Consider the following 25,107-nt stretch of genomic DNA (forward strand, 5'->3'; position numbering starts at 1 on the left):
TGGGCCCCAAAAAATACAAACGTACTAAAAACTGACGAAAAATTGACAAAACAACAAAAAACAAATCAGCAATACGCTAGTGATTACATTGTAAAAAGACCAAGTGGTATTCCATTGTATTGGTAAGTGTAAATGTTTCTATTTGACGCAGCAAGAGGCAAAATCTCATCTTTCATTCATGCGTACGACAATGTTATCAATAATTGTGCCTCTCATTTCGGATTTAGTGCTTTTCCTGTGACATAGCAAACACAAACACACAAGGGACACGACTTCACTTGTGTTTGTTTTGCATCTTACACGAACAAAATGTAGTCAATCATCCCGCGGGTGCTTTCCACTTTTTTATTTTTATTTATTTTATTTTTTTGGGGGGGGGACGCTAGACACTTCGTTGACTCACTTTGTGCAAATGCGTGTGAATGCAACTGTGAATTTTGTGCTTCAACAATCCAAAGTTTGCTTATATACAAATAAGAGCAGTGGCCACAACATTAGGTACACCTGCCAGAAGGGATTATTGTTTATGGGATGCTTTGCTTTTCGGACAGAAGGTCAAATTATTAGATGCACAGTGTAATGAGATCAAAAAAAGTGCCTTATTTAAAAATAAATAAATAAATAAATGAATAAATAATACAAAAAGCTCAGTTGAAATGCACACCTGTTGGCCGGCGTCGAGAAGACGCCCAGGATGATGTCGCGGCCGTGCAAGTTGATGACGGGGCTGGTGGAGTGCAGCATGTTGAAGTAGAAGTGGGAATCGCCGGGGACGGAGCAGTTGAGGCGGGCCTTCAAGAAGGACGTCCACTGCTTCTCCAGGACGCGCTGAGATCCGCCCTGGTCGCGTTTACACACCCTCGCCACACGGGGCACCACAACCTGCATGCAGCCAACGGAGTTAACGTTGTACTTTGTTATGTACGAGGCATTTGTTTCATCGCGGGCAGATTGCAGGAAGCATCCGTTGGTCAGATTTTTGTCAGGTTTGTATTTTTTTGGCCATCTTTTTTGCCAGTTTTGTCCATTTCTTGGTGTATTTTGTCATCTTTCTGTCTGTTCTTGATCAGATTTCTGTAGTTTTGTTGTCAACTTTTTTATATTTTGTTAGCCTAATATCATAATTGCCATTTTTAACATACTGTTACAAGGTCAATAAAAAAACACCAATTTACTCGCTAAAAGTTTTTTTTTTCTCTCCTGAAAAATAAAACATGACTAAGGCAACTGTGCTATTGAGCTTTTAAAGATTTTTCTTTTTTTGTCTGTCACAATTTTTTTTTTAAACGGATATAAATCTGGAAAAAAAAACCTGAAAAAAAAACTGACAAACACGATAAAAAAAAAAGTAAAATCGCTGATGAAAGAAATGGCCAAAATCTGGCAAAAAAAATAAAGACACAAAGCTGACAAAACAGCTAAAAACAGACAAACCAGGCAAAAAAAAAAAAAAAGGGCAGAAAATCAGAATCTTGAAGCAAGTGATACAAATTGGCGTGCACAACGTGCTGTTGATTAGGTTTCAACTCGTTTGCTGTCTAAAGAAGTCCAACATGACGTCAGCTGCGGGTAGATGAACTACTTTGGCACCATTATTGTGCTCAATACGATACCGGCAGCAAAGCAGGAGTAATAATGTTTTCAAAAATATTGATGAATTTTTCATTAAACTTGCACTTAGTCATATAAAGCAAAGGGTCCTCGCTCATGACGGCTCTCCCAGTTGAGGAGCACACACTGTCCTGTATTTTCTTTACCTTTTCCAGGTAATTAAACTCCATGGCTATCTCTCGAAAGAAGAAGTAGATGTGAGGGCCCCACTCCACAGCGCTGACAAAGAAAGGCTCTAAATTGGGGGGGGGGGGGGGGGGGGGGAAATGCAGAAGAAATTATTGGACACGCGCAAGCAATTACACATACTCAATTGCTGTAGTTACCGAAAAGTAGATTTTTCAGGTATCTCAGAGTGTTTTTATTTCTTTTCCTCTCATGATGCTACATTTGAAAACATAACTGTGCTTTTTACTACGTTGTCAAAATAGGATTGTTAACTTTTTCAACCTGATGACGACACGATGTGAAAAAAAAAAAAAAAAAAGACGTAAATAGAGACCGGGATAGTCAACTGTGGTTGAGCTCGTGATTGATTGCGATCGTAACAGGATTATCAGGCGGGGAAAAACAAAAACTGACAGCAGTGACGAGGAGGAACGTGAATCAGGGAGCATTAACGATTATGCCAACAGAAAGATTTTTTACTTTAGTACTTAAGTTCATGTCAGAGTCTGCACGTCTTTTTTTTTTTTTTTTTTTTTTTTATACTTTCATTGAAGTCATTCACTGCCAGCACATTTTCAGAGCAGAGTTCCGCATATTGCCAGCCGTTTTAGAGCGTTTTTGATTGATCTTTCTAGACCCACAAAATATCGTGTTCTGTACCAATATGAGCACTGAACCTTCCAAGAGTACACTCTCTTCTTTAACCAGGGGAAAAAACAAACTTTGTTTGTCCCTTTTTCTATGTAATGACGTGGGAAGCGGTGATTCCCCGCCTCATCTTTATCTTCTACTCAAAAGCTTTACTGATCTTTTATCCAATGCAATACAACATCGCCCTCTACAGGGATATGTTAGTCATCACGGGGGTTTACAAACTTGAATTTCACAAACAAGCTGGCCGAGACGCTCTTCCAAGACTAGTCGTTGAAAAAGCTACTTGATGAATACGCAGTACAAGTACTTTTGCCACCTCTGCGTACAACTAACGGGTGAGTGAACCTCGAGAAATCCCGTCAAGAGAAAAGTGCCTTTCCCTCCCCGAATGCAACATTCAGGTGTGGGCACAGAAAAGGAGAAGACGGAGATCATGTGGATTTCACACCAGACAAAAGGCCTGACGTTTTACTGGATTTATGCTAGCATTGGCTACCTGGTAGGGACCTGATTGCGGGTCTTTTTACTGCCTTATCCCGGTGAAATAGTGAAATATGAGGTCGGTCCCGGGCAGCTGCTAAGTCAACATAAAGTAAAGTTGTCAAGGCCGTGGGGCACACTCAACACGCCCGCATCGACAATGCTCATGATTCTTTTCTAAAAATGACACACTTCTCAAACACGCGCGCAATCTCTGGGTACCTCGGAACCACTTGGAGTCGTGCTTGATGGTGCGAAGGGCCGGACTGTCGCCGAGGCTCCGGTAGATGACCGCGTCGATGGCCAGAAAGTCCGTCACGGTGGCCGTAAACAGATTTCCCTCTGTGCGCACACACACATACACACACGGATAGGCGACAGACAAGTTAGTAATTGGTGTGTGCATGGGTGCCTTTAAGGGGCGTGGCCTAGTGCGTCACATAAGGAGAGGTTGGTTCAGCGCTAGCATCTGCGCTATGCCCCTTGCGAGTGTTTTCATTTTATGTTTGTCCCGTTCAATAAATGGCTGAAAGTGCATTAGCGACTCAAAAACTCCTAAGTTGGGGCACTCTTAAGTCAAGGTCAGACTCTATGTCAGTTTTTTTAAGTAACCCATTTCCTCGCGAGGCCACGCCGCTTAAACGAAAAACATCCAAATATATATTTGGATGTTTAAATATTACAAATATTACAATGCCTCTTAAAGGCACATGCATGTACACAGACGCTACACTATGTAGAATATTTTCGACACATTTTATTCTTGTAATTAGTTTTTTCTTTTCATGTTCAAATAAGATAAATAAGATGACATGGCATAGGAGGACAAAAGATAATATCATCCTTTTATGGTCCTTGGAGGGGAAATTACAGTCTCACAGGAGTACACAGCAGATTGCATTAAAACAAAATAAAATACAAAACTACATTGACATAGTCAGAAATTGCTACATTTGGCAACGCTTCTGAACGATAAAGCGGAATGTGATGCCGTTTTTGAGCCGCAGTTAAAAACAGTGGCAGATAACACCAGTTTCAAATTAAGTTTAAAATGTGTTTCAAAAGTGGCTTCTGACGTCCTTTTAAAAAAAAAATGGTCTCGCTATTGTGGTTGGGTCTGAAATATATCCTCACAATAAGCCGAACAAAATACACAGCATATCGCAACAGAATAAGAGGATTTAATACTGGCTAATATTACATACGGGTAGAGTGAAGCTGGTAAATGATACGGTGTCAAGTGTTCAATCAAGTGAAGTCAATAAACAAGGCGGCTAAGTAAAGCGAAGCAAGCCGCAGGCCGAGCATATTCAAACAGCGGCGGGTCCTAACGATACGCACTCGAGCCGTTATGGGGACGACTGAACGAAAATGTCCACCGGAACGTCACGTCACCGTAATCAAGCCGCAGGAAAGGACGTCATCGCGATTACCTGCAAACAGAGCGACGTTGGCGTGTTTGGGGTCGTAAGGGCATCTGGCCATTCCGCTGACGGGGTCACTGGCCATTTCCAGAGTGTCCCCCTGTTAAAAAACACACACACACACACACACACACACACACACACACACACACACACACACACTGAGGCATCAATCAGCGGCAATGTGAATGCAGCATTGTGATGAAAAACAAGTCACAGGAGAATGACAATTAGGGCGAATTAGCCCAAGTGCACACTAATGATTCACTGGCGGCAATTAGGCGCTGTAACGACAACAAGGGAGTTGCGGGATTGCGCATGAATAACACGGCGCACACAGATACAGGTACCCGCAAATAAAGCACGAGGTTTACACCCGTTTCCTACACCGACGTTCCACGTACGTGTTCGGGATTGAGCCGACTGGTCAATTAGTCGACTCGTCGACTTTGTTACAATGCATCGGCGTTTAAAAGCTTAGAAATGACTCATCGCCAATCACGTGTTTTTGGCATCGCGTCTTGCAACTTTTGATTTCGACTATAACGCTCGGAGCAGCGAAATGTCCAGCCAACAAGGCGACATGGTCTTCATACGTCCGCGCGGGTCCGAGAGTACGAAAATAAGCTAGTCGCTGATAAGAATAGCGATTGCTAGCTTCGGCTATTCTGTATACTGTATATGCTCGAATGGATGCTACTAGCATGTGGAAATATTTTCCTAAAAATGACACCGGTAGCACAGATTCGATTGTCTTCCCATTAGCGTCGGCTACAAAAAAAAAAAAAAAATCTCAGTTTGTTGTTTTACAAAACCACTTTATGATGACGATGTCATCAGTGCTAATGTTTTTTTCTGATTTTGCGAAGCGGCATGTGGATCATTAACCAAGGTTACTTTAAACACACTGTTGAGTTGAGCAGTCTCAGCCGAGTTGTCTCACTTCAACATACTTCCTTGACACCGATTAGCCGTACTACCGTCTATTCAGCACGTTGTCGGCATCTTCGAGCACCTTAGTATTATGCAGTAGGTGTTGTCGCATTAAGGGACAGCTATAAATAAAGCAGTAGCTAGCTTTGCTAACTAGCCCCCAGGGAAGGAAACAGCGAGGCAATCAAGTGCGTCGCACACAGTTGTCATTAGCGGCTGACAGATAGCGCCTCGCCGCCGCTTGAAATGCGAGGCATGAAGAATCATCTGCGAGAGAGCCTTTAATAATCCAAATATTCGGCTTTGATCCAACATTTAATATTCGATCGTCAGCTGCGCCGGCGACTCATATGTATGTGCCGTGTCTTTGCGGCGGTTTGAAGTTGCGATTGAGTGGGGCAGAGGTGGAATTGGGAAGCGAATTCAGCGACACTTTGATGGATTGAGTTGAGATGAAGAACGCTGGAGTGTTTGACTAATTGGAAGAGGAGGAAAATAATTAGAGGGTAAATTGGCAGGGTCAGGTCAGTCAACACTTGTTAGCAGAACCTTGTTGCCTTCAGATTTCCTCCTCCATTATTTTACTTTTTATTTCTCTCTTTTATTTGTCTTAACCCAAAGCAGAGGAACAAATGAATCATATCTTCACACGTGCTCGTTCTTTCGACGCCTCTTCGACATCTGCTGTCACACAACTGAAGATGGCACAAACATGGAGTGTGAAGAATCAACGTGAAATCCCTAATTTCGCCTCCAGAACAGAGTTCCAAAACCTCTCTGGAAGGTTGCTTGTTTGTCTGTTTTTTGTTTGTTTTGTTTTTTAAATGCCCTCGCTATTGGGCAAGGAGAGCCACATGCGGCATTTAATGAACGGCAGAGACGGTCAAACACTCAAATACAAAATGGAGACGCTTGCAAGGAGCACAGCGCAGACGCTAACACTTAACTAGCTGTGTGTCTTTCGCTACAGTTAGAACTAACAATAGCACAACAGTACCTTGACTTCTGAGTGCCCCAGCTTACAAATGTTTATGAACCATGACTTTATTTTTATTATTGAATGGGACAAACATTTAAAAACACAAATACAAAAAGAAAACAATGGAAAATGAGCTGCTGTAGGCCACAACTCACGCCCAGACGCTCACACAAAGACTAATTGGCCAACCCAACTCCAAATCCTGATGTTACACACCCCTTTAAAAAATACTGCTTTGGCACCATCCGGTAGTATCTCTGTGTCAAGCCCCTACTGTATGTTGAACTGAGGTGAGGAGCTTCATTTAGTCATCATCTACAGGCAAAAACCCTTTTGTGTGGGTGTCAATTACTCATGGATTTTCGCTAGCCGGGATTCACGGCACTTCTCAAAAACAAGAGAAATAATGACGGGTATGTTTTCAGAAAACAAGCTACAGGGACGGCTTGACATGAGAATTAAAAAACAAAAAACAAACAAAAAAATGTGCAAGTTCACCTGAGCAGGCGGACTAATTGTGGGTTGCAAGCAGGCATAAACAGACGTTTGTTGGCGACTTACGGTATAGTTGGCACAGAGCGGGTTGAAGGCGTTGGTGCCACACACAAACAGGCCGCCGCTCCTACTGAGGAGCACCTTCATGAAATTCCGGCATTCATCCTGCGCAGTGACAAAAAAAAAACAAATAAGCAAGAGAGACGAGTGAGAAAGTGCTCCGGTTGAGTCACGGCAACGTGCTGCAATGGAAAAGCCAAGGCTGAACTACGAAAACATGGTGCAATTGTCAAGGAAGGAGCGGATGGCCACAAAGGGGAAACGGAAATGATCGAACACCCTTTTCACCGATTGCCCTTGTGCACTTTGCTGACAGAGACTCTCTATGCATTGCTTTCCAACCACAGGTACAGATGAAATTCTAAATATAGTTAAGTCTTATTTTAAAACACAATATACTGTATGTATATTTCCATCCATCTTTTTTTTTCTCTCTTTTTTGTGAAAGCACAAGTACAATTTTTGCGCCGCTGTTACATTCGCCACTTTGCAATACCTGGTCGACCATGAAAACTAGCGGCACATACAGCGGAATGGTTGAGTGACCAGGGCAGGGACGAGAGAACAATGGGCACAACAACAGCTGTAGCAAGCAACAATAATAGTCCAATGATGAGTAACCAATTATGAACTGCAAAATATCATGTAGACTAACGCAGTCTGGACTCTAGAGAGAAAATAATACAACAGCTAGCACACAGTGGCGAAAAGCAGAAATGGTTTAGTATGTTTCTTCATAGGTACTGAACGTCAGTCAGCAGCAGCCTCTTTTAAACGCCAGAGTTTGTGCGCAGTGATTATCTAAACAGCTCAGTGAAATGAAGCTTTTCACTCGCCTGATGTGTGGAATTATTTCACCATTAATGCTGTCAATCACGCTGACGGAGTCTGAATGCGGCCTGTCGAGACTGGAAGCGTGATTGACAGACTGTAATCCGAACCAGCGTGGGGATCTTAAAACAAACGACGCATCCAGGGCTAATTTCTTCACCGTGACACTTCAAAGTAGATGGAGTCACACGACAAAAAAAAAAAAATCACTCTCTTGAAACGGAAAGTCGCGGACGAGCCGCACCGCCGAACGGCGCTCGTGCAGAAACGCAGCCAACCGGTGGCCAATGGAGACAAATGACTCCGACTTCACCTGCAGCCGTCATTGACCGATGGCTGACAAACAACATCCCGTCACCGGCGGCGCGTTCGCATTTGAGCGTGCCGAACCTACACAACCTCTGCCATGTCATTTACATTGTTTTAGAGATAACGGTGGATCAACAACACGGGTTTATTGGTATCTCTCTCTTTTTTTTTTTTTTTTTTTTTTCTGAAAGTCCACTTCATGGCCGATATGTCCCATTCAAGGTGATTATCCAATCCATTCCCATTCAATATAAAGCACAAGCAAATACCAATGACATTATTCAAAGTGTTGCCTCTTGGATTGTTTTGTCCCCTTGTGGATTTGCTTTCGACCCTCCCGCAATAGTTGAAAACCTGCGACATACAGAGGCCATATAATATTTTTTATGTCGTTTTACTCCTCCCACAGATTTAAAACACACAAACTAATTTTGAAAAACAGTTTAAACACATTGTAAACATGTTTTAAGACAACAAAAGTAAATGGCAAACCATAACATGTATTTAAAAAATACTGTACATATTGTAGTGTCCGTGTCCACGCACGTGCCTTTAAGAGGCGGGGCCTGGTCTGGCAGCGTGCGAGTGTGTGGATGCGAGCTGTGGCCGACAGCAGCTCCTGCGAGAGTGCGCTCATTGTGTTTTACGCTTCTCCCGGCGTTCGGTAAATGGCTGAAAAGTGCAGCGACGACCTCGCGCACATCACAGCGCAAATCGCTTGAAAAGCACGAATGCATGCATTTACATTCATGCTTGAATACAATAACTTCACATTAAATGACTATCAATACCGTTCATTCATACCCATGGAAAGTTTCCAACCTCGCTACACTTCCCGTGGAAATTTACCGGAAACTTTCCGGAAATTTACCGTACATTTTCGACACGTTTACAACTCCGACGACAACGTTGAAATGCAATCCTTTTTGGAACTCCCTCCACAATACATGCTTCATGAGGTGGCCTCTGTCACTAGTAACACGTCCTTGTCCTACGAGTATGTCAAAGTTGGACTACTAGTCAAGCCGTTTGAGCAGGGGACAAGCACGCTTTTTTCCCCTCACTTGGAAGACAATTCAGTGCACGAGTAGGACAACTGAATGTTACTGGTGAGTCAAAACTACTAGCGGCCATTCTGGTGCTACTAGTAGGGTCAAGGAAGGACACGCCTACTAGTCTAGTAATGGTACTAGTGCAGCATTGCAGTTTTTCAGTATGGTTTAAAGCGGATTGTGTTATTAGCACTGAATTTAACAACACGAGCTAGGCTCGCGTTTTAGAAATGAGCGCAAGCGGGCTTTCGGTGGTCCATAATGCATAAAATAAAAACATTTTTAAAAGGGGCGGGGTCCGATTTTAACTACTGGCTTTTGATTTCCATTTGCTCTTTATGAATACGGGTATGAAAATTCCTCTGCTGCTGCATGAATTCATTTCATTAACGAGCATTCATCTATACCAGGAAGCAATTTGGCACTCGCCCGCGTGCGCTTTATTCAAAGACAAATGAAGTCAGCAGGATTATGCTTTTACTGTGATTTCTCAACACGCACGCACGCACGCAGATGATCACGCCATGAACGAGCGAATGAGAACATTGTGTATAAATCCAAATGTTTAACGTCCTTATGCCTCCTTCTCCCCTCCGAGTGCGCTCTCTGCTCCTTCCTTTCCTTTCCAGACAAAACGCCACCTGTGCCGCGCTGGCAAGCCTCCGCCCAAAGCCAGACGACTGCAAACCCTCCTCCTCCTCTTCTTCTAACGGACACAGGCAGAGCTGCGAGGCCTCTGGAAAATTCATCTCCTGCTCAGACCGAGCAGGCGGCCGGCCAGCATAAATATGGCCGCCTCGTTGGGAATGGAACGGGATGAAGACGGCGCGCTTGTTACTGAGCACGTATTAACAAGCTACGTTGGCCATGCTGAATGCTAACACGCCAGCACTTTTGTATTCTCCGCAACAAAACAGAGCATCGTGTATAATGTATAATGCTGTGAGGACGTTTTTTTTGTTTTTTTTTAATTGGAGGTCCACGGCTTTAAGACTGGGGGAGGAAAAAACGGAAAATATGGGAAGTGGGAGTGAGATGGGGAACATGACTTGACTTGATTTTAAACTTAGGTGGCAATTTCAGGAGTTGGAAGTCACTTGGCGAAGGTTTCTTAAAAGACTTGATACTTCTCAAACTTTATGAAAACTTTCCTCTTCTCCGCGTTTCCATTGAGTCACGTAAGAAACAAAAAAGGTTCTGTGTCGCTCGGAGCATAGAAACACAAAAATGTGATTAAATATGTTATTTCGCACATACTGTAATTAATTATTCACAATTAAGAAGATAGAATCATAATTGTGCTAATCACAGCACATTACTTTCACTGTAAAATCCCACAAACAAGGCCTGTATCAGTCAGAAACAGAGGTGGCAAAAAGTACGCACACTGTGTACTTAAGTAGAAGTGCAGTCAAAGAAAAGATACTAATTCACCTCCTTCACTTAAGTAAAAATCACAAGTTTTCAAATGTAGGGAATAAGTAAAAAAAAAAAAAAAAAAAAAAAAAAATGTCAGAAAAATAAATAGTCCAGTATGGTATAAAATTTGTACTACAAATACCTAAAACAACGTATTTGTATTTAATTACTTCTCACCACTGGTCACAAAGCAGCAACAGCAAGAAAACTCCTCCTTCTGCATCTGTTTTGCATCTTTTGTTCTGACCTAAAAAAAACAAAAATAAACTTTTCATTTGAGTTTATGCCCGCCGAAACGATGTTTTACCTCGGGCTACAATAGACATTCCTTATCGGGATCGCAAAACAAAACAAAAAACACGGCGGTACCCCCGTAAAGTATTTCCCCAGCCGTAGCCTGATTCACGGGCTCGTAAAATATTAGTTATCGTCCGCCACGGCCTGCTGCGTTAGCGTGGGTACAATAGCTATGTAAGGCAGCGGTGCATCAGGGGGTCGTCTTTAGCGTGGCGGCTGCTCTAAATCTCCAAAGTTTCCATTACACGCCTGGCTGCCTCCCTGTTGTTAGCGACGGGAGACGAGAGCAGTCAAGAGTGGCCGTCGACGCAAACGCACGCACGCACGCCGACGCGCAGTGGTGGGAAGTAACCACGTACGGTCGTGCCTTGAGATGCGAATTTCATTTGCCGACGGGTTTCATAATGTGGTTTCAAATAAGAAAAAGGGTACTCGATAATATTGGACTTCAAAAATAAATAAACAATGCTAACAATGAAACAGTTCTTGGCACATTTTTTTCTTCAGTTCAATGAATGTTGTGCTGCTCCTTCTGGTGTGCGTGGCTTGGCCACTTGGGGGCAGTAGACTATAGACATACGGGTATAACAAACATGGCTACGGTCTCTGCTCCTCAGTAATACCAGTTGTTCTTCGCAGGGGATAAAGAATATATGCCTGTGAGTATTTCTGTATTGTCTGTCTACGTGTTGCTCCGCCGTTCATGTTCGAATAGCCGTTGCTTAAAGGGCTATAATCCTCCAAAACAGATGCTAGGCGTTAGCCCCTCTATGTCGTTTCCCATTATGTGTTAGCATTAAACTAGCAGAATTTAAGGCAATGTAACGTGGTTGTTTTAAATACACGTGTCATTCTCTGTTTTATGTTGAGTTTGAGAGTAAACTTTAACTGGGTGTTGCAATAAACAGTCCGGTACGGTACGGTATAATGCAATCCTTTCTTCTCCATTCAAACATGCTCTTTGTTGTATCTACTTTTTTTTTTTTTTTTTTTTTTTTTTTTTTTTTTTTTTTTTAATTCTCACGGTGTCAAAATAGGCTTGTTACATTTTTCTGTCTGTGGATGATGGCACAAACTAAAAAAAGACCTTAAGCTCTTGGGATCTAATCTTTTTTTTTTTTTTTACACACAATTATCTACACTTCTACTCAAGTACAGCGAGCGAGCGCACCTCTGTCGCCACGTCGACATCCCCAAGGTTTGGCGAGCCCACTCGTCAACCGAAAGCCCCTGCGTCGCTTCCCGCAAAAAATGAGTCCCTGGCGCACCATTTGGAGCGAGTGACGCTCCATGACAAGATGAAAGGGTGTGCATGCTAGTGCGTATGTGGGCGGGGGATTAATTAGCAGCAGCACCAAATTAGCAGCGCCGCACCGTGCTTTTTACGACCCCCCCCCCACCACACACACACACACACACACCCTCCACCGCATGTTAAAAGTAATCCGCATCCCTCCGGCTTGCGAGCCTTCATCTCTGCTTGATGGTAATTGTGACTGAACACACCACAGGCCACAAACCAACATCACACACCAGAGGGAGGCGGCTTGTCTGAAAAATAGCACGCCGGTCAGCTTTTGAACTGCGCCCGACAACTCCCAGGTGGAAAAACCTGCACACATACTCCAGACACACTTGACCCGTGTCACCCTCTCGCCACCCGAGTGCTCGACAGCTTGCGGAGAACGAGGTGGCGAATTGACTTCGCCAAAACACAAATGACTCGAAGCTCCGAAATTTGCTTTCGCTAACCTCGCGTGAAGAACAGAAGGCCGCACACATGCCGAGCGTTTAGTCACCATCTGGACTAACTTTGTCGACTCAGGGAAAACTGCCTACCTTTAAGTCCTTCTGCTGCACTTGTGCAATTCTGAAGAGACTATGTGCCGAACACAATCATGGCAGCCACAAAAGAGAAGAGCTGTGAAACCGTATCTTACGTCTGCCACGTTTTTTGTTTTTTTTCCCTCGTTAAACCCAGCACTCCTTGGAGAGCTCAATCAACGCCATACTGAACAAACTACCACCATAATGGCGCCCGCCCACTGCTCCATGTGGAATGGCCTGTTGGCATGTTCATGTGACTCCTGATGACATGCTGGCATGCCTCCTCCTCCTCCGTCAATAACAGGAGTTAAGGGGAGCGGAAAGAGTGACAGAACAACACAATAAAAAGGGCAGCGGAGACTTTTAAAAAAAAAAAAAAAAAAAAAAGAGAGAGAGAGAAAGCGAGATGGTGACAAGCAAAGGACAAAAGCAACCATGACGGGAATATGCAAATGAAACGTCGTCAGCAATCGTCCGGGCAACATGAATTAGGGGGGGGGGTCGGGGAGTAAAACGTGGCAAGGTTCAGGATATTGAATTTTCAGTCTAATTAGGGAGAAAACTGTGTCCTTTGTGATCAGCCAGGCGGAAACATTTAATTACAAAACCAATTATAAGGTGGCAAATGTATCACATCTGACACACACACACACACACACACACCCCAAGAAAGAGGGAACAATTTCAGCGGGTGAAGTGGCGGAGATGTGGGAGTGTTGTTGTGGAACGCGCTTGAGATTTTCTGCTTAATTGCGTGCCTCGTTAATGTATGTGTGGGTGCCAAACAAAGAGACGACAGGTTAAAAAAAATGAAAAAATAAAATAAAGAAAGCACTCAAGTGTCATGAATATGTATGACGGCGTATATGCATATCTTGTTGATTCCACCTCCATTAGACCGTGTGTGTATTGAGTTATAAAAAAAAAAAAATGTTTTTTATATTGATTGTGCTCTAACAAGCCCAATCGCATGTGAGATTAATCTAATATAAAAAATATATATAACAATCAGCTATAGAAATGCATTGTTTCCCGTTCAGGTGTAACTCCGTTTTTTTGGTTTGTTTTTTGATGACCTCCGTCTTATCTCGCTGTCACTTGAGTTGCAAATTTGCATTTTTACAAGACTAACCCACCTATCACAACATTAAAAGAAGGCCAAAGAATGAATATAAATGAGAGGTAAGTGCTAGAGCACTCAAGCGTCACTTCCCAGACCCCCCCCCCCCCCCCCAAGAAAAATGGGAACAATATCTGGACATTGGCAGGACATCAACAAGAGAGCGCTTGGATGGGCAAGTACACACATAATATGCACTTGCTTTTGATCATTGTGTTCTCATATAAGAACACATGGACAAACCAATTTTCAATCTGGAAAGCCGTCAAAGAGACCTTTAATCTGATATATGACTTGATGGGGTTGGGTACATTTAGATTTTCGATTTTGTTCCTCGTGAATTTTGACCTTAGATGATTTACTTAAATTCAAAGACACCGAAAAATTGTCAGCTGATTGGCCGTTCACCTGCTATACGCCCACCAAGTTTGGAGATAATGGGATGGAACTTGTCGAAAGGATGCACGTTTTTTTGTTTTGTACTTTTTTGACCTTGGCATTTGGTCAAGACCTTTTGATGTAAAAAAACCAAAAACAAAGTAGTAAACATTGCGTATGTAGAATTTGTCTTGGGAAACTTTGCTATCTTGAACCTAACATCCAAAATACCATACATACATATTGTCGATATTGTGGTAGTTATAAACCTTTAAACAACTAATATTTGAGCACAAACGGTGCAACAATACATACAGCCATGTATTCTTTTTGCTCTGCGAAAAACAACTAATACTCTGTTATGTCTTCTTCATGTTTGATCATCGCCATGTATCAAATACGTCTATATTATACTGCCCCCTGGGGGCCAAGGCATGCACACCAGAAGGAGCAGTACAATGTCTATTGAAATAAAGCTAAAGATGCTGTGGAAAATGTTTAATTCTTTGCATTCTATTTAATTATGTTATTAAAATGTACATTCTTATGCAGGACAATACTATACAGTGGGATTTTTCTTTTTCAAAACACCCAATAAAAATAGTTTTTTTGGTTTGTTTTTGTTAGGGGGCTAGAATGAATTCATAGCATTTCCTTTCATTTCAATGGGGATACTAACATACTGTATTTGCGTTACCAGCACGGTCACAGAACAAATTTAACTTGGAAGTCAAAGTACACCACACCATTTAGAAACGGGTCATTAAAAGAACACATTTGCAAGGGACTGTTTATGGGTTAGCGCGCAGCGGCTGCAATGCTAGCTACGACGAGGTTCCCGCCACGAGAGCCCAGTCGCCACTTCATTCACGAGTGGCCAGAAGGGAAAGTGGCGAGGTTCTTATCTGCCCTCCCATTGCCGCGCGACAAACGGCATTAGCGGCTGGCTGGGCCGGCGGCCTTGTCGCTAAGAGGTTAGCAGAGCTTTCATTAATTGCGTCGGCCTTTCGGGGACACGCACTCGCACGCACAAACGCACACGCACACACAATAGAAGTCAAATGTCACTCTCCTTACTGCTCCATTCAAATGGGGGAGAAAAAAAAAACTCATATTTTCTAGCGTAAAAGAATAAGCACGTCTGCCTCACTAGAGGCATAAACCTACTAACTACCTGCTTCGGGCCCCCGTGAGCACTAGGGGGGGCCACCGAGAGCATTTAACAGCCAACAACATTGAAGATTGTAAGGTGTCCTCAGGTGTGATTGTCGTTTGTGTATATGTGCCCGTCGATTGGCTGGGGAGCAGTCCAGAGTGTGCCCCGCCTCTCGCCCAAAATTGCGCTAGGATAGTCTCCACCCCAACAAAGAGCCCAATAAGGACGAATGCGATTAAAAATAAATAAATAAATAAATAAAATAAAAAATAAATAAAATGTACGGATGTATAAAAACTCAATGGTCTTTTTCTTCAGAAATGTGTATTTGCTCAGTTCATGTGATCATGAACAGAAGAGTCCTGTTAAAGGTCGCTCTCGTCTTTATATTTCCTTAGTCCATTCAGGTGTTGAATAAGGCTTTTATTTATTTTATTTTTTTTTGCCTGAAGGACACACAGACCAAGTTGGCTGTAACAGGTTTTGCTCCTACCAACCAATTAGAGCAATTATTAAGTATGGCAATTTGAAATTTGGGTGCAGATTTTAACAATAATCAAAGAAGTTGATCCACATGATTTGCTTTCGCGAGCCACATAAAATGACGTGGCGGGCCAGATCTGGCCCCCGGGCCTTGAGTTTGACACCGGTGAATTAGAGGCTGGAAAAATGCTGACAAATTTAAAATTCCACCGGTCAGCACTACTGATTAGAAAAGCCCTGGGCAGATTAGATTGACATGGCAACACACAGACGCTCAAATCTGATTGGACAAAAAAATAAAAATAATAATAATAAAACATACACATAGTGAAAGCAGCGCTGCAAATCGAAATGCTCTAAAATGAAGAGAATAGACAAATGGGAGTAAATTAATACAATTTGTGTGTGTGTTTTGACAGCTTGTACCATCAGGAGTGGTACATACATATTTCCTTAACACGCTTTCATCAACTGCTGAGAAACAAATTAATTTACCGCTCTGTAGCCCCAACGTGTCTTAATTTAATCTGCTTTTGTTGCAGTTTTTTTATTTATTTAATTTTTTATTTTTTTTTTGCAGTTTGCTAGGACGTTGCTCAAAATCTGCGAAAACCTGCGGCCACTGGCAGAAAGGCGGCGCAAACAAAACTTTCCAATCAATACACCCTTCGAGGAAAAGTGTTTTTAGAGTTAATTGCAGACTTCACTTTCACTTGAAATTGAAAAGTGATGTTTTCCTCTGATTGCTGATGGGGTTATTCAATGTCATATTTGCATCTCATCGTATTTTAATCGAATATAACGGCAAACCGTTTGCTCTGGTCCAACAACAATTCTCCTAAGATATTTACTGAGCTCTTTCCCCTAATCAATCATGATCACGAATAAATTAATAGGGCTTTGTCAAATTAAAAGACATTCTGGAACCTTCTGCACTACTTATTAAAATAATGACTGTAAGTATTGTCGCAGTCTGGCGGAAACCCTGTTTGTGCAAACACGGTCAATCTCATACTTTTTTCAAATCAATAACATTGGTCTGTCCCCAACGTCATCTATTATTTTTATGCATTATTAACCAATTCAAAATGTTTCAAATAGCTTGAGAACAACTCAAAGGACTCCTGAATGCTCGAAATGCCTGAGAAATGTTGGAACACTCCGCCTCTTCCTCAGTCCGTAGGGACCGTGGGGTATTACGTCACCTCAAGATAGAAACTCTTAGACAATAACAAGTGCAAATAGATAGGTTAGATACATTTGACAAATGTACGATATTCTCGTTTATTGAGACGCCTGATGGGCATATGTAAACTTCTCACTGCAGTTACTGAACCGATCTGAGAAAGAGAAAATGTCGAGAACATCTCACCTCGTGTTTGCCCTTCATCCTGCAGATCCTGATGTCGTTCTTGTTGGACTCCCATGTTCTTTTCTAGACACGCAAAAAGGTCAAATTTATTATTATTATTTTTTTTTTTTACGCATGCATACAACACTGCGAGGTCGGGAAAATAAATTCCTGGAGGCTCGGCGCGTTCAGGCGCTCACCTTGCTGTAGAACATCTCGTCCGCGGCGGCGATGTCCAGTTCCACGCGGAAAAGGTCATCCCTGCGCAGAAGCAGCGCGGCAGTCAGCCAACAACAAAGTCAAAGATAAGGGCACCAATGAGCTGAGTACAACTTGCGTTTTATTGCTGGCTCGTGACAGCGTGGGCCCGCTAAAGATTTGTTTAACTTTTGTTTTGGATGATGTCCAAGCAGCTTATGCTGTCAACATTTCCAGAATAAATTTAATTTCATATCCGTGCTTGGACTCCGACATAAATTTCAACCCGGGGGCTATGTCATGCACGCATGCACATCAGAAACATTTGAAGACAGTGATTGGAAACAGCTTTTCTCTTTGTCCAAATACAGTAATCCCCCACTATTTGAAGGGGATAGGGGCCGAGCCCTGCTGCAAATCCCCCCAGAACGGTTTATAATTGCCTATATTAATACAAGTTGTAGATTAAACTTTAAATATACCCCAAACTATGATCCAATGATCCACAAATATCACAATATATCCACATATAGCCACTTAAAGCTTCCAGTGACTGGAATATAGCCCACCGGGTCATAGCGAGGTTTTTCCACGCCGCAACAACAAGGCGCTCTAAAGAGGCCACACCAGCACAAAGGCCCGGTCCATCTGCTGGCTGTCAAAAATAAATACATAAATAAATAAAACTCTTCCCTCCTCAATCTTCAGCCTTTCTTTGTGTGACGTGCGCGCACCCATGGCTAACAACGAGGCACTCTAAAGTGGCCATGCCAGTTGACTATCTAAAGGGGAGAAGGGTGTCTTATGCCAGATTCCGAAGTGCAGCACCGTTTTAGCCGTGGCCAAAGAAATCAGGAAACCAGAGTTCTGTCTCGTAAGAAACAAATCTTTGAATTCACTTGACAAGGGCTTTAAGTACATTTGAGCCAGTGACAACTAGAGTGGGCTAACTCTATTTTGGCATGTTGCATTTGAGTGATTTCAAGTTTTACAAACTAGGGGGATTTATAGCTTGGCTGTGATTATTTCTCCTGGTTATATTGTGGTTTTCCTCAGCTTTGTATTTACTGCAAACATCTGTCAAATCTATTCGTACGGTATTTCATGAAATAGGATAACTTACTTCTACTGTACTAATATGCAGACGCACCGGCACCCAAGCGAAACGCACTACTTACTTTGTGAGTCCACTTTTATCAGGGTCTTTTATTATTATTATTATTATTATTTATTTTATTTTTTTTTAAACATACGTTTTTGTACTTTTGCTTAGGTGCCGAGTCCAAGTACTTTAACCACCTCTGGTTTTAGTCTTGTCTTGAATAGGATCTCCTCCGACTGCAGACGAGTGGGTATTTCAAACGAAAGCAGTCGCGCGCGCACACGTGCGCTTCGGCCTTCCTCTGCACTCATTCAACTCTGCCGGCTGCTTTAAAATTCCTTTAATATTAAGCAAGTGAGTTTTATTCAAACGAAGGGGGGAAAAAAAATGTAATTGAATTAATGCTGGTTAAATCAAGTTGTTACGTTGATAATTACGCACACACCGCCTGCACGCGGAATATGCGTTCATTTATGCAGCCCCCCCTCCCAAAACCCCCCAACCCAAACCCCTAATGCTAATCTTCGGATAATTCTCAGTAACGCTGGATATTCCCGTGAAAAGGCCTTCTCAACGCTGAGCTGGCGTGTGCATAAAAGATCAAGGGCTGAAGCGCTTCCGGGACAGAGCCGACGGGCCGAGGCTCCGTCTCGGCGAGGGGTCGGGCTCCGCGTCGGCTAATCTGCGAATGAGCATGTTATTGGAGCGGTATTGATCCAATCTTTGATCCATCTTTGCCGCACGGTCTCACTTGACAGAGGGGAGAGCTTGTTTTGGATTTTGCATGCGTTTGTGTTTGCCGAGCGTGAAAGTGGGGAGTCTCGTCCGGGGTGGTCCAAGAAACCCCAAGTGGTCTACGAGTAGGGTCGCAAAGAGGTGGAAAACCGCTCCTAAAAAAAACTAGAAAGTTAACAGTAAATTTCCATGGGAATTTAGGATGGGAAATACTGTTCAGTCGTACCTTGACAAATAATCGTATCTCAAATCATCTTCGCTTATTGAAATGAATGGAAAGTTCCGGCACCACATTGTGCTCTTTCTGGGCTGTGTGAAGGGCAGTAAAATACAGATAGAGACACATGAAGAAAGGTTTCACAGGACAGAAATATTAGTCATTCTTCATATATTAGTCATTCTTCGCAGAGGATAAAGAATGTACGCCTGTTAGTTTTGTTATATTTTGTTTCTACACGTTTGTGTTCAGTTATCCGTTTCTTAAAGGGTTATAACACCGTGACTATCGAGGCTACTCGTTAGCCCGTCTGTGGCGTTTTGCACTTTGCGTTAGCATAAGTCTAGAGGATGTAACAAAAGCAAATTGGTGAGGTCTTTTTAGGTACAAAAAGTTTAATTATTTTTGTTTTGTATTTAGTTTGACACTAAACCTCAACTGGTAGTGGCAATAAACAACTTGAAGCCTCTTTTTTGGAAGAATTGTTTATTAAATGTCAAAGTGCTAAAGACGGGCAATGCTAAATAGTTAGCAGAGGCTGGCATACAGTTTGATGATAATTTCGGGCACTCGCCATTCGTCACCGCTTCAAATAACCGTGCTGTTGTTATTGCAGCATCTTCTACTTACAATTAGGACCTCGCGACCGAACCTTCCAGTCAAAATGTTTGGCAACCAGAAGTATTGAAATAAGATTCTGAGAGGTCAGCGAGAAGAGTAAATGATTAATGCCACTGCAGCTTCTTCTTCTTTTGACGACGCCAGGTTGTTTGAATGATACAAAGACTGTGTGGCCCCGCATGTGGTACAAGGTGAAGATTGAAGGTGTGTGAAATGTGTCCACATTTTATTGCCATTTATGTTTCAGGGGGAGCGCGAAGCCTTGAATGGTCCCGCCGGCTCATAACTCTGCACATGGGCGCCTCAACCTAAACAGTCTCAGTTCTTCAAACCCACAAATCAACTGTCCTGTTTCGACACCTTCGGTCTTGTGCATAAATTTGGATACGGGGAGTCGGATTAGCACACGCCTGAGCTATTATGTCGCAAATGCACCGAGAGAAACATCCATTTTCATCCGGTACCAGCTGGTGACCTTCCACCTTCTGGCTTTCCAAACACCCCGGGCTCAGGGTCTAGAGCTCTGCAGCCTCCACGGTTACCTAATCTTCTTCCTTTTCTTCTTCTTGCTCCGACACTCTCGAGATTTGGAACATTGCCGTGTCTCCCCGAGCCAAACTGGCAACATGTTTGTTACCCGAATATATTTTGAAGGACCTTTTGGGAAGTTACCTAGCAGAGATTTAAGGCTATTTTCCAATCACTCTCCACTGTACCGCATTTGAACACCCTTGAGTTTTTAACATTTGGAATTTGCCGTGCTAAAACTACAGTCATAAAGACTAGGAGAAAGCAAGACTTGTCTTTTTAGTTTAATACTTTACGCAGAGATTGCAGTGTGCAAAGGCTGCCGACTAACTAAAGCAGCTGCTGGCGCACATACTGAAAAAAAGCCGCCTCCTGATCACAAGCAATACAACTACAGTACAATTGTTTACCGTTATATAGACCATATTGTACATTGGTAGATGAATAGCCTTGGGCCAAAATTCAACTGCTGCTTCACCACCAACTAGACATTTTTGTGTGTGTAAACAAGAGGTGCTGGGGTACATCTGGGTGGCAGAAAGTGATTTACTACCATTGCCCTGAACTGCAAATTCAGGTTGCGCTGTCAGATAGAACCCAAACGTTTTTTGTTTGTTTGTTTGGTTTTTTTCCCGAGCAAGTCAATTCATGAATCAGTCCCTCGATGACTGTTAACTATGTCAGATTTTCCACGATGTCTAATGTTAAATCAAATTACCTGTCAAAATGCAAATTACAGCCAGTATTCCATCTTCCTTTACCTCACGTAACATCTCTTCCACTGACACTTCACACATTTAACGTACGGTGGTCGAGAAAAAGACTAAAAACATCGCTACTGACCTTGTTTTCTAAATGGCTCTACCTTGGTCAAATGACATGGATGTTTTGTTTTTTTGTTTTGTTTTTCCCCCCCACGAGTGGTGCCGTCGGAGCGATTGCCACGCAGACGTACGTGTGACGTCTTGGTGAAAAGGGCCTATACTGTACCAAATAGAAATTCTGATCAGACCACCGTATTGTGCGGAATTGCCTCAGAGTGGGTGTCCACCTGTGTCCAACTTTCTGCTGAAGCCGTGAAAGCACAACTGAGTGTGCGTCCGGCTGTCCGTCCGTCCGTCCGTCTGTCTGCCTGCCTGCCTGCCTGCCTTGAGGCATTCGACCAGCCCGCAACTTCTGGTGACCTCTAACGTGTGTGGGCTGATGAAGTCAGCCAGTCAGCGCCTTTACACACATTCCCGCACACACTGCAAAGCTTAGTGTTTAAAAAAAAAAATTCTTTTTTAAAATTCCATTATTTGTGGAAAAGTCTTCATCCGATTGGTTTTTATTTATTCCGTGATAAAGCTCCTATTTACGCCCACCTCAAATAAATTTTCCATGTTGAAATTAATTGAAATTGCATTGGCATAAAAACAAAGAGAATGTAACAAAATTGTTTTTAATTGTGTTCGGGTCTTGGATGTGTAGTTTTAAGGGGCGCGGCCTAGTGAGTGACATCAGGAGCCGAGTGCAGGTTGGCCGGTTCGTCTGCGTGTAAGCGTCTGGGCGCGAGTTGTTGCCTACAGCAGCTCCTTGCGAGTGTTGTCATTTTGTCTCTCCTTGCCCCACATGCCCGGCGGGCATTACAGTACTTCACTCGAGCGCGGCGTACATGAAGCTCAATTTTTTTTTGCCTTTTTTTGCCTCGCAACACAAAGTGACAAACCAACGAAGCAACACATCGTAATTCCAAAAACGTGTAAGTTAGGGCCCGCCGTAAGTCGAGTTAGCACCTCCTCCTTGCGAGTCTTCTCATTTTGCATTTGTGTGTTTGACCGTTTTTCCTGTTCAATAAACGGCTGCAAGTGCATCAGTGACAATCGCTCACCTTTTCTTTCACTTCATTTGGGGGGGAAAAAAAAAAAAAAAAAAAACTAAGCGACGCGTCTTAACTTGAAAAATGTGTAAGTTGGTCCAACAATACAACGTTATACTTTTTTATTTTTCTTCGTGATTATTTTGCAGACTGACGAGTTATGTTCTACGGACCCCTGGTAACCCCATTTTGAAAACCACTGGCTTAATGTGCATTTATTTAACAGATGATTACTTCATTGAAAAACGTCTGAGATTTAATCAACACTTTGCATGCATATGGACCTATTAGTTCTTGAGCGAGCCCAAATGAAACCTTCTAAATGGAGTCCCGCCACTAGTTTATATTCATGCAGTTGAGCCCTTCGGATCTACGTGAAGGCTGAAAAGTGACTCGGCAGCAGTGACGCGGGGCTTAACCCGGCGAGGTGCTGACTCCAACCCGCATTAATACTTTCATTCGGAGAAGACGGGAAGCGTCTCGGGAGAGGTGTGTGCGCTCAGCAGGTGCCCGGGGGGGGGCAGGGATTTACGGCCGTTTGAGCTCTGAGAAGCAGCCGTGCTAATGGTGACAAGATTTAGGGCGTCTTATCAAGGTGCGCACTCGGCGACAGTCATAGCAGCCATCGCGCGAGGTAGTTGTTTTAAAACTCTGTCAACCCCGCCGCTACACCGGCTTGCGCGTTTACACACGGATCCGTTTCTTTCCAAACCTATCGCCGCTTGTCAGGTAGCCGCAAACACCGTTAGCCTTATTAAACTTATACAGGCTTTCTGTCGGTGGCATAAATCCTCCCGGTCTCTCGGCCTCATGTAACGTTCTGGCGGTTAGCCTTTTTACGAGTACCCGCTTGGCTGAGACATCCCATATCGTATAACCTCTCCTATTTCGAGAACATTTCTGTACATTGAACAGCGCTATAATGCGGTTCATTTAAGCAGTATCACGAGAGGGAGTAACGTTGTGCTCTATATCATTACGGCTGTGATTTATCAAAATGTGATGTGGGTTTTGTACAAGAGTTATACAAGCGCCTTTGTTTGGCTAACGGTAAAAAGCGATAAGAAATTAGGATTTCTTTGTTTATTTAATCCGTTATTTGGCTCTGCCAACGCAAACGACAGCAAACAGTCGTGTTAGCCGCAGAGTTAGCCGTTACTGTGACATGCTAACTAGCCAAAGTGTCAGAGTCAACAATGACAAAAAAATAAAAATAATGAAACAAATAAAGCTTGTTTTACTGTTTCACTTTTATGGAGCGAGTTGAACGATTAGTCCACTTCACAACACTATGATGTCATTTAGTCCAATTATATAAAGCTGTCCGGAAATGCAAAACTGTGGCGGCAAAAGGCGAAGGGAATCTTCTCTGTGGCGTATCTCTGTACAAAAGAGGAAAGAAAATATCAGGACCGAGAGGCGAGAAAGTCCTAGATTTTGGGAAGACTGTTGGGGTTCTGGCTACTGTTTGACTATTCGGGATGTATTTTCCGCGTCAACTTAGCTCAAATTCCAAGTTTCAAACCGTTCAGGTTGCTACGGTCGGCTGTATTATTAGCGACCACAGGAAAAATACTTTTTATCATCCGGCGATATGCATGTATGTGATTACACAGCCTCAGCGCAGACAGAATGGCTGGAACAAACTTACAAAGTTTGATATATTTACTACTTCGCTTCTCAGTCGTGAGGTCGGACCAGCTGGGGGCCAGCGATTGGGTCATTTCCTGGCCCGGAGTGGCTCGCCTTATTGGAAACTGCAACGACAGACTATAACCAGCACCACATGCGGGGATGACCGTTGACTGATTTTTAGCGGGTTCTCAGTCAAATTAGAATTTGGAAAACGTGCAGTAAATCTTGGGGGGTTTGAGGTCGGCTGCTGAACGCCTCCAGGGAGCGACAAAAAGCAGTTGAAGAGTCTAAACCTAATGCAGCTGAGCAGGCTCTTTAGTCTGTCCAGAACCAGCAAATTCATCCGACTGGCAAACAAACGACGCTGATCAAGAGTCATCTTTTCATGGCATCTTTGACATTATTAGTCGGGATGACTTCACAGAAAAAGTATTCGTCATGACTGTGATGTAATGTTGAGATTTTATGTTGCATAATAAATTTTCATCACTTGCTTTTTTTATGTCTCGACTACGATATTGGATTACACTGGCAAGCCTACGAGCGGTGTCCAGGGTCGTACAATATAGCTTGCATTGACCTTTTCACCATGGCGTGGCAATTCATTTTATACATACCAGTGAGAAAATCCCAATGATGGAGGTTTGGCGTTGCAAAGTTGGCATGTGCTGTAGCTAACAACTTCTATGATGATTACGGTTCTTGTTCACACAATCGTCGTTTGCACATTTTTAGACATTACACCTTGGCAACGAAGATGGAGTTTCACTTCGCACCGTTCCACGCCGCCAGCACTGCCAAAGTACCACTGGTATGAATATTTTAAGACTAGCGGTAGAAATCGGAATAGCCGGAGCTAACGAAGCTAACCGCTATTGTCATCCGCCGCCATCTTATTTGCAGACTCTCTGACCCGCCGCAGACGTATGAAGTTTGTTTCGCTGTCGGCCAGAGTTTCCGCTGCGCCACAGGGCGTTACAGCAAACGGGCGGGTCAAAAGTCCTCACGATGGAACACAAGATGAGACTGAAGAGAAACATGCGCATGACTCTCACTAATTACAATTACAATCAGCAAAAATGTGAGTTGTATTTTTAACCATTTGGTTTTATTTGTTTCCGTGCCTGCCTCTTTACATTAAAACGCAAACAAATGTTGGTGACCTCTGCACTCCATTGAAAAAATA

The 25,107-nt window shown here is 43.1% G+C and overlaps 1 protein-coding gene across 7 annotated transcripts in view; it reads right to left on the bottom strand.

The window, feature by feature from the left end:
* The window catches only part of sema6bb (sema domain, transmembrane domain (TM), and cytoplasmic domain, (semaphorin) 6Bb), a 138,610-nt gene that overhangs the window by 38,698 nt on the left and 74,805 nt on the right, over positions 1-25,107 (bottom strand). For 4 of the 7 annotated variants that reach the window (XM_061683454.1, XM_061683455.1, XM_061683458.1 and 1 more), the window contains 7 exons: positions 17,228-17,288; positions 17,049-17,111; positions 6,811-6,909; positions 4,347-4,437; positions 3,136-3,255; positions 1,758-1,846; positions 665-882 (listed from right to left, as the gene is read on the bottom strand). In XM_061683454.1, the coding sequence (XP_061539438.1) occupies positions 665-882; positions 1,758-1,846; positions 3,136-3,255; positions 4,347-4,437; positions 6,811-6,909; positions 17,049-17,111; positions 17,228-17,288 (741 nt within the window). Of the gene's footprint in view, positions 1-664; positions 883-1,757; positions 1,847-3,135; positions 3,256-4,346; positions 4,438-6,810; positions 6,910-10,592; positions 10,659-12,551; positions 12,845-17,048; positions 17,112-17,227; positions 17,289-25,107 lie in introns of those variants that run through there. The other 3 variants (XM_061683459.1, XM_061683460.1, XM_061683461.1) reach the window with 3 other exon arrangements.

This window comes from Phycodurus eques, chromosome 8 (genome assembly GCF_024500275.1).
Source record: "Phycodurus eques isolate BA_2022a chromosome 8, UOR_Pequ_1.1, whole genome shotgun sequence".
In the NCBI taxonomy this organism is placed as follows: Eukaryota; Metazoa; Chordata; class Actinopteri; order Syngnathiformes; family Syngnathidae; genus Phycodurus; species Phycodurus eques.